Here is a 10,667-nt window from a genome sequence, read left to right as displayed (position 1 = left end):
CTCTAAGGGTCCTTGATGTTTAATGATGGTCTATATATGACACACAGGAAATCAAGATTACATTAATGAATATGTATATATTAATGTTTCTTTCACTTCTCACTTACTCCCCTGCTACTCTCCCTATGGACATTCCACCCCCCACCCCCAACGGACACTTACCCTGCCACCACCCACCAATGGACCTTTATAATTGCTACACTTGTGTATGTATATATATATATCTCACTTATTTTTTTTTAATGATTGTCATTCACTTCTCTTTTTTTGACCTGCACTGTTGGAGCTCGGGGGCATAAGAATTTCACTGTACCCTACAATTACATCTGTGACCCTGTGCATGTGACTAATAAACTAATCTAATCATCAGTTTCACTGTCTACTATCTTCATAGATCACTCATCAAATATCCTACACCCAGTTCCACCATGAATATCCAGTCAGCTATCAACAGGGAGGTATTTGCTCCCCGGGATGAGAGGATGCTAGTGGCTGTGGAGGTGAAGAGGAGAAAGAGGAAAAGGATCCCCTTTCTGCCCACTGGAGGCAAGGGAGAATACATGACATACATCTGTTTGTCAGGTAACACCTATTTTTTATTTTTATGCATCCAACCTCATGACTACATCTGCAATCAACATTTTTTGTTGTTGTAAAAAAGTGTCTCAGAGTAGGTGGTGATCTAGGATCAGTTTTGCCTTTTTGCACTATGCAGAAATTGTCATATAAATCAGTTTATTTGACAACAAACAAGTGTAGAGAATCACTACCATCTAAACTGCTGTGAAATATATTTTCCATAGCCAAAAATATAGTATTTTCTGCTGTTTTTAAACTGGTGTACAAAACCGATTAGTAAAAGTCTCAAAAATGAAAAATAAGAACTTGAAGCATAGAAATGACGCACATAGAACAGATCTACAGCTTCTTAGACTGGCTTTCAATAAGAATGACAGATCTATAACTCACTTTCTATGTGAATTTGGTCAGGTAGCCCAAAAAGTTACATATTGCAGCTTTAAATCATAATGAATAAGAGGGGAGAGACCTGATCCAGACGAGCATTCCTACATTGAGACTCGACGTGAATACGGGCCCAGGTATACTGAGATGACAGGTTGATAGATCAGTGTGACTTTTACAGTTCACTGTCCTGTTGCTACTCTGTAGTCCTGCTACGTACAACTCGCTTGTTCAGTAGGTTATTGAAAATCTGTGTTTTAACTGTCTCATAGTGGCATTGTCTGAACAGAAGGATGCAGAGGTATTCATCGTGTTGCAATAATGACATTGTGCTGCTGGTAATCTAAGATCTTTGCATCTGACACTGTCAGAGGACATGGATCCTAAAATTGAGCAGGAAGGATCCTTCACATATATTTAGCTGTGTTCAGTGTCACCCGTCTTCATAGTCGCTATTGTTACTGTGATGAAGTCACCCAGAGCCACGGTCATTCACTGGCCCTACCCAAACACCGCTGATGGGTGGGTGAAGGCTGGCTGGGTGTCTCAGCTGGCACTGCCAATCTCCCCCCGTTACAAAACCCTCTTATCGTGTGAACAAGAGAAACCACTGAAGAAGAATAGGCATTGGCGGTCTGTTTGTTGATCTGTGATGGTGACTGATCGCTAATGCCTTCTGTGTTAGGTTAATTTGTTCACTGGATAGCCAGTCTTATCAAGTGTCTTTTAATCTTCTATCTTCATTCTAGTAGGGAGTACATTTACATTTTCTTCCTCTATTGTGGATGTTGTGAAGTGTGCTTGCTTACCTTTCAGTATTGGCATATTTGTAAACCCTTGACCCCTCCCAATCCCCCAGTGACCAATAAGAGGCCAGCTCAGCTCCTCATCACCAAAGTCAAGCGGTTTGGAGGCTCCGCCCCCTTCACCAGAAGGTCACAGTGGGCCGTGGAGCAGCTTCGCCAGATCAACGGCATCAACCCCAACAAGGTGACATCACCACCAGTATACATGCCTATTGGCTGGGATGTTTAGACCACTATTCCCCCTACTGTCCTGTGACCTATATTGTATCCCTCCTGTGTGTCTCCCTCAGGACTGCCCAGAGTTTGACCTGGTGTTCGACAACGCCTTTGACCAATGGGTGGCCAGCTCAGCGCCAGAGAAGTGCATCTTCATCCAGATCATGTACCACGCCTGTCAGACCTATTGGGAAGGCAAGGAGGGGGTCTCTGGTAGCCCAGCTGGAGACCAGCAGAAGGGCCAAAGAGGTCAAGGGGGCCAGGGTAGCCCAGGGGCCCAAGGGGGCCAGATAGGAGGACCAGGGGCCCAGGCTAGACGGAAGAGCACCGTGGGTCCCAGGCCCCGTCATACTGAGTTTGTCAACTGTCAGTCCAAACTCACGGGAGGTAAGGGAGTGCTGAAGGATAAGCACAGTCTATCAACAGTCGGTCCCAATTCCCTCCCTTCTCCTTGGTCCTAACCCTTCCATGTTTTCAAATCGGAGTGCTAGGGGAAGGGTTAGGGAGCGAATTTGGGTCATATGTGATTGTGAATTGTTCTGGGACCACTGGGTCAACCCTAGGAGTGGCTTGTCTTCTCGTCTCATATAATATGGCAGGGACTCCAATTTCATGTTTGATTCTGTAGTTTCTATTTGCCTATTTTGATCATGGTTATAATACGGCTATTATCAGATTCCACTATTTGAGTCTTTGTTGTCATTTTAACAGATGCCTGCAAAATGAATCTGGTCCTGTACCGTTGCAAGGTCTTTTTCAACCGTATGAAGAAGGTGATGGTTTCAAACCAAAGCCGTTCTCAGGCTGGAGGTAAGTGAGTCAAAAAAGGCCAAATAACCCCTAATACTCACTGAGTAGCAACACAATCTTTGCAGAGATGACAAAAGGCGTGTGGCGATGACCTTAGTAGGCCTGTGGCTGTATCTGTTCTATTCTCATGGATTCCTAATCCTCTCTCAGGAGATGGATGGGTTTGGTCTATTGTCTTCTGTTACACCTCTCCACTGCAGTAGAGAATGGCTCTTCTATGAGGTTGTGCCTAGATGAGTGGTGACTTTGTGTCCAAACCTCCTGCTAAAAAACAAAGGCTGGCCTTGAGTCTCCGGGGCAGGGAGACTGAGAAGGAACGCGGCTCCCCATTGAACCCGCTGACAGGGGGGTTGTCATGTGTATCACTGGGAGAGGTGCCAGGCGGTTGCAGGGCCTAGAGACACAGAGCAACAGCAAATGTTGCGGAGTCTTTGTCCTAAGCTGACCAGTCCAGGCTTGTATCCACAAAGCGTCTCAGTGTAGGAGTGCCTTTTGGATCATAATGAATATTATTATATGGACAGATCCTAGATCAGCACTCCTTCTCTTTGACACTTTCACCCATGAACATACTGAACTCGTGCCTAGGCTGTTTTATAATTGTTAATTATCAATGAACAGGATTTGTTTGCATTCTTCTTAGTATCCCATCTCTGATGCACTACTCTCTGTCCCTGTGTGTTGTGCAGCAGGTCCTAGAGCAGGTCCCAGTGGGCAGCGCCCTCCAGGGGGCAGTATGGGTAGTGTAGTCCAGAGGGCCAGCCAGGCCCTGCAGGAGCGTGGGGAGAGACTGGGCCGGGCCGAGGACAAGACGGTAGACCTAATGCACAAAGCCCAGCAGTTTGCAGACACTGCTCACAAGGTGTGATATAGCATTGTTGAATGTAAATAGTTTACACGCACACGCTAACACACACAGAGATTCAGCATGTGGGTAAAAGTTTGACTTCACCCCCTGAGTTTGGTCCACTTTGGTCCCACTTTTATTATGAAGTGTGCATCATTCCACACTACGGCTATCCTGCTGTGTACGTTGACTTTGTTCAGAACGTTTACCCACTGAGAAAGCCAGCAGAGCTACAGTCAACCTCATCAACAAATATCAGGCCCTAGAATGCCCTCCCAAGAGGCCCATCGAAGTGAGAAAAAAAAAAGTTTTTATTTCATAGGAAATTATCTAGAATGTGTAAATTATGATTTTCTTTCTCCTCTAGCTGGCTCTGAAGTATTCAAACTAGAGGCATATCTTCCTGTGGAACTGCTCCTGGAGTCGTTGGCCCTAATTTTCTTGTTAATTCTATGTAATAACATTTATACTAATCTTTGACTGAGTTGAAACTAATGGACTAATGTTGGACTGAGTTGATACCCAGTGGTCACACTGCAATTCCTCTGAAGAATCCTGTCTAGTACTGGGTTATTGCGCTTGCTATTAGGACTTAGACTGTGGACAAGCAACTGTCACTTGTGTCAGAAGGACTTCAAAATGTTTACATATGGGCAGTGGGGAGGACGGCCCAGTTATGGACACCCCAGGATTAAAGAATGACCTTTCACCTCTAGAACTGGACCTGTGGATTACATGATGGTGTCCTTTCATGGGATAGATAGTTGTTATACTGGATGGCAATGTAGTGTCACAATGCTCCCACTGTTTGAGTGTACACGTCGTCCCTGCTTCAGTAGCCTCTTCTCTGATAACAAGGATTTTAGATTTTTTGTGCGGTTTTAGATCTTTTAAATATGGATTCATGAATTCACACAGTGAACAGCTGACAAGTGAAGTTGAGAACCTACGTGTCTCCACCATGAATGTATTATTTCAGTGGTGTTTTTTGTTGTTGTTCATTGCATAAATTATTGATCATTTATGACTGAATAGGCACACACAAAGAGCAGCTTGTGAATATTGGCACGAACCGATGCAACTCGGATTGCAAATGAATTCCTGGTGTTATTATTTTCCCACATTTTTTTTCTTCTCTGCATTGTTGTGAAGGGCCCATAAGTAAGCGTTTCACTGTTAGTCTACACCTGTTTACGAAGTATGTGACAAACCCATTTTGTAGATTTTTTTTTTTTTAACAAATTGCACATTCATTGAATGTTTGAATGGCATTGAATGCTTAAGTGTGGCTGTTTTTAAGGTTATTGCCTTCATGGTTGTCAGAGCAGGTGCAGGGGAACAAGGAACACCTGGTGAAATCCTTTTTTTTTCTTTGCGTGATTGTGTAATAGTCTTGATTTCTTTGCTCTTTCTAAAGTGGAATATGCACTCATTTGCTTTCACTGTTTTTCAATGCTCAATTCCTCCAGTGCTCTTTCCCTGCTTGTATCAAAACCATTGATTAGTCACTATTCCAAATTCAAGTTAATATGTTCCTATTTGATCCTTGCTCTTGTCTCTTGTCTTTGTCTAATCTTGTTTTGATTAATTGATCCCCTGAATTGTCACTGTCTTGTCACGTACAGTATGTCATCTGTTTTTGTCTCTTGTGCCATATCTACATGTATGCATGTCCTTCAAATGCTGGTTCCATGTCAAAAAAGAGTTGCGTGTAGCAGTTGGAATGGTGGGTTCATGTATGTAGACCAGGGTTCTTCTAGGTGAGGTCATAAGGAAGGTATTTAATGTTGACTGTAAATGTTGGCGTGTGATGGTAATCACGTCCACCCAGCCGGCTCTATGCGGTAGCAAATTGATCCTGGGGATGACGTTGGTGTGATGAAGTTTCTGATTAACACTGTATAGATGATACCGGGGAGTTGGTTAGTGGTGAGGAGACTGGTAGAGATGAGATGGTTCCGTTGGTTAGTAATGAGGGTTGGTTAGGATGAAGGTGTAGTTGTTGAAGGTCTAGCTAAATGCTGTTTGCTGTTTTGATGCACAGTGATAATATTTGTATTCTACACAGTACAGACAGTTTTGGGATGGCGTTTTCCTTAACTCTTATCTTTTGGTATTTTTTTCATTAGTCCATTGACATAGTTTGAATGTTTTTGCTTGTCAGCAATCACGTTTTCAAGATATCGAACTTTCAAAATACAGAAATCATCCCTGAATGATGCTTTTTGTGTCATATATATGATGCAAGATGCAGCAACAGGATACAGAAATCATCCCCGACTGATGTATTTTGATAGTTGCATATCTTGAGAACTTGATTGCTGACAAGCAAAACATTTTGAGACTCAACAATGGGCCAATGAAACAAATACCGAAAGACAGTTTTGGGGTGGAGTGTTCCTTTAATTGATATGCTGGGGCAGTATGTCCCTCCTTTATGCTGAACGTCTCATAGAAAGTGAGAGGGTAGTCTTACCTCTGTCTTCAGAGTACTCTTATTAGAATGAAGCTTATTCTGTGGCAGGAGTGGAATCCAAAGAGGGCGCTTGTCCTGACTGCATGTTTTCTGTTGCTATATTACTGCTGTAGCAAAAGATGGGTTAGAATCTAAATGAATTGTCCAAGAATAGTGTTTTACTACCTTTATTTTATAGCCTGATCGTGGCGTTAAACCCTGTACTGACATCTCTTTATTGTTCCTTGAAATGTAGAGTTTAACATTGCCTTATACTACAGAGCTTCAAGTACTGTTCTAAGTGTAAATGAGATTTCTTGTACTGTCTTGAATGAGAAGACCAATGACCTTAACATTCCTTCTTGACCCAATAAATGAAATGGGACCCATCTGATGTTCTGTTTTCATTGTGATAGTGTCTCGTATGTCCCTGGACAGAGGTATAGGACGTTACTTTTGTTTGCTCGATTTCCCAACAGTAGAGGGTGCTCAAACAGCAGTCAAATCTGATCCACCGTCCATCACAAATGACGTCGTTACTTATTATTTTTGCATAGACAATACAACACATTTGAATGTTCTTACAGATAATGTAGGCAATAACTTATGGTCAGGATTGTTTGTTAGGAATATTTTAGATCAGTGAAATTTCTCAGTCACCAGTGATTGTTCAGTAGAAAGAAATTAAGCTTAAAAGAACTGGGATCATTGTTTTGGGATCATAAGCTTTACTGCCCACATGTTCAATCCACAGTCATAACTCTGTCAAACCACTCTCCAAACCAATAAAAACTATTCTCTAATCATCTGGAAAATATTGCTTATGCAATACATCTGTCTGTATCTTGATATATTGTATATCAAGGCGGCTTGGTGTGCATCTATGGATCTGAGGAAAACCGTCTCTGATCTGTCTGGAGAATACAGTACTTAACGTTGATGTAACTGTTACGATGCAACTAAAATATAATGCATGAGGACAAGGTAAAAAAAATTAAAAAAAATGAAGTGCTTTTATAAATGCCAACATTGCTTTTGAGTCACCTACTCTCATGCAGGGCAAAACCGACACACTGAGATGACTGGGATATAAATTGAAAATCATTTAATTCATTGTATGTGGTGTGATAGGACTTGTGTTTGTGGTACTGTATTTACAAAATGTAAATGAACTACTTATCTCCTGCTTTTGTACCATAGATGTATTTTACGATTTACTCATTTAGTACCATTACCATAGTTGCAATTTGGTCACATATACTGTATTTAATCTATGACTCAGTTCTTATTAAGTACCAGAGATGTCATTTATAATTGACTCATTTAGTACCATTAGGTATATTCTGATATACACATCAGTATTACGTTGTGGCTAATATGTTTATTAACATTCATGGTCACAACAGGAATTGTCAAGTGTGTCGTATCGACAAAATATATATTTCCTGATGCCTAAAGTAGATGTATCAGCAAGAAGGGCCGGTCGTGACTTTGTGGCCTTGGAGCAGCAGTGACGTTGCATCAATCTCATATTGATCCTACTTGTCTTTTCCTCCTTGGATGTTAACATGGCACTGACCCTCAGTTTAAGTCTGACTTAAGTGTGGCTTAACTCTGACTCAGACCGCTGTGTCATGAGTCACGACTATTGGCCAGGCACACAGAAGTTGCATTCATTTGGGTAAGCTGTGGCAAAATGTTTTTCAATGGAAAACCAAAATAAGCAGCTCTAATCGAATACATTTTGGTAGTCCCTCCCTGTTTCAGTCTGTTTTCTTCTGTTTTATGCTTAATAAAGCCGACCTGGGAGAGCATTTACGTTTTTAATAGCTTTTGGGGATATTGTCATCACTATTTGACTGCTACAGTAATTAATTTATTGCATTAATAATAATTTATTGTTAGTCAGAACAGGATGTCCTTATCCAGTGTACCACAGGGGGGCGCTACTGTGCAAAATCAAATCGAATTGGTCGCATACGCATGTATAGCAGATGTTATTGCGGGTATAGTGAAATGCTTTGTGTTCCTAGCTCCAACAGTGCAGTAATATCTAACAATACACACATCTAAAAGTAAATGGAATTAATAAATATAAATATTAGGATGAGCAGAGTCCGGAGCTTGTATATGTATATATGTACAGTATATAATGTATGTGATGGACATTATGGACAGCATGTGGATAGAAAATATAGTAAAGTGTATTCAGACCCCTCAACGTTTTCCACATTTTGTTACGTTACAGCCTTATTCTAAAATTGATTAAATAAAAATCTGGAATCTGACAAAGCATAAAAAGGTTTTTAGAAATGTTTGCAAATGTATAAAAATTCTAAAACAGAAATACCTTATTTACATAAGTATTCAGACCCTTAGCTATGAGACTCGAAATTGAGCTCAGGTGCATCCTGTTTCCATTGATTATCCTTGAGGTGTTTCTACAACTTGATTGGAGTCCAACTGTTTAATTCAATTGATTGGACATGATTTGGAAAGGCACACACCTGTCTATATATGGTCCCACAGTTGACAGTGCATGGCAGAGCAAAAACCAAGCCATGAGGTCAAAGGAATTGTCCATAGAGCTCAGAGAGAGGATTGTGTCGAGGCACAGATTTGGAGAAGAGTACCAAATCATTTCTGCAGCAGTGAAGGTCCCCAAGAACACAGTGGTCTCCGTCATTCTTAAATGGAAGAATTGTTGAACCACCAAGACTCAGCCAAACTGAGGAATCGAGGGAGAAGGGCCTTGGTCAGGGAGGTAACCAAGAACCCAATGGTTCCTCTGTGGAGAAGGGAGAACCTTCCAGAAGGTCAACCATCTCTGCAGGATTCCACCAATCAGGCCTTTATGGTAGAGTGACCAGACGGAAGCCACTCCTCAGTAAAAGGCACATGACAGCCCGCTTAGAGTTTGCCAAAAGGCACCTAAAGACTCTGACCATGAGAAACAAGATTATTTGGTCTGATGAAACCAAGATTGAACTCTTTGGCGTGAATTCCAAGCGTCACGTCTGGAGGAAACCTGGCACCATCCCTACATGCAGCATCATGCTGTGGGGATGTTTTTCAGCGGCAGGGACTGGGAGGCTAGTCAAGATCTAGGGAAAGATGAACGGAGCAAAGTACAGAGGACCTCAGATGGGGGCGAAGGTTCACCTTCCAACAGGACAATGACCCTAAGCACACAGCCAAGACAACACAGGTGTGAGTGGCCCAGCCAGAGCCCGGACTTGAACCCAATCAAACATCTCTGGAGAGATCTGGAAATAGCTCTGCAGCGACACTCCCCATCCAACTTGACAGAGCTTGAGAGGATCTGCAGAGAAGAATGTGAAAAACTCCCCAAATACAGGTGTGCCAAGCTTGTAGCGTCATACCCAAGAAGATTTGAGGCTGCCAAAGGTGCTTCAACAAAGTACTGAGTGAAGGGTCTGTATACTTATGTAAATGTGATATTTCATTTTTTTTTAATACATTTGCAAAAATGTCCCAGAACTTTTTTTGCTTTGTCATTATGGGGTATTGTGTGTAGATTGATGAGGAAGATAAAACAATGTAATCCATTTTCGAATAAGGCTGTAACGTATCAAAATGTGGAAAAAGTTAAGGGGTCTGAATACTTTCCGAATGCACTGTATATCTGAAGAATACGTGGAAAGAATAGGATATGTACAGCAATCGTTGAATTGGATGGCCTTGACTATAATACAGTATATACATATGAAGTGGGTAAAACAATATGTAAACATTATTAAAGTGACCAATGTACCATGAATATGTACATAGGGCAGAAGCCGCTACGGTGCAGGGATGAGTAACCGGCTAGCGACAGTGACTAAGCTCAGCGCTGGGTGGAGGCCGGGCTAGTGATGGCTATTTTACAGTCTGATGGCCTTGAGATAAAAGCTGTTTTTCAGTCTCTTTGTCCCAGCTTTGATGCACCTGTACTGACCTCCTCGCCCCCTGGATGATAGCGGGATGAACAGGCCGTTGCTCGGGAGGCTGAGGTCCTTGATGATCTTCCTGGCCTTCCTGTGACACCGGCTGCTGTAGATGTGCTGGAGGGCAGGCAGTGTGCCCCCGGTGATGCGTTGGGCTGACCGCACTAACCCCTTGCGGACGGTGCAGTTGCCATGGTGCAGTGGTGAAGGTGTAGTCGAGAGATGTTTTAACGGTGTTTACACTATGAAACGTTCAAAGTAAAATTAAATAAAACACCCTCAGTTCCACATATTACTGTAGTGTAAAGCCGCACATTTCTCACATCTCCTACACCACCTCCGTAGGTACTTTGCGAAACTCGCCCTGGACTTGTCCCTTCCGAGCAGAAGAACGTCAACTCAATTGTCTCCTGAAGCCAAATGTTCCTACAGTAATAATCTTAATAGCAGAGCATTTTCCTTACTGGAGACTTAATCCCAGCACCAGAGAATTGAAGTTGAATCCTTATAATCTCTTTTGGCTGGGATGGTCCATCCACCTGCTTTCTATGAAGGCCGTCTGGCTAGACAACATTTGAAGAAGTACCTCTCTCTGTGTTGGTTGAAATAGGTAATCAACTCTT

General features: G+C 42.2%; 1 protein-coding gene across 1 annotated transcript; it reads left to right on the top strand.

The window, feature by feature from the left end:
• Window positions 1–428: 428 nt before the first annotated feature.
• Window positions 429–4,033, top strand: LOC120024049 (syntaxin-binding protein 6-like). The gene is made up of 6 exons (XM_038968150.1): window positions 429–582; window positions 1,823–1,953; window positions 2,060–2,372; window positions 2,697–2,795; window positions 3,488–3,657; window positions 4,010–4,033. Exons 1-6 carry the CDS (start codon window positions 429–431, stop codon window positions 4,031–4,033), a joined length of 891 nt encoding a protein of 296 aa, XP_038824078.1.
• Window positions 4,034–10,667: the final 6,634 nt, after the last annotated feature.

This window comes from Salvelinus namaycush, chromosome 29 (assembly GCF_016432855.1).
Source record: "Salvelinus namaycush isolate Seneca chromosome 29, SaNama_1.0, whole genome shotgun sequence".
NCBI classification, from domain to species: domain Eukaryota; kingdom Metazoa; phylum Chordata; class Actinopteri; order Salmoniformes; family Salmonidae; genus Salvelinus; species Salvelinus namaycush.
Note: the sequence above shows the minus strand (reverse complement) of the source record. Positions and strands in the feature narration are given on the sequence as shown.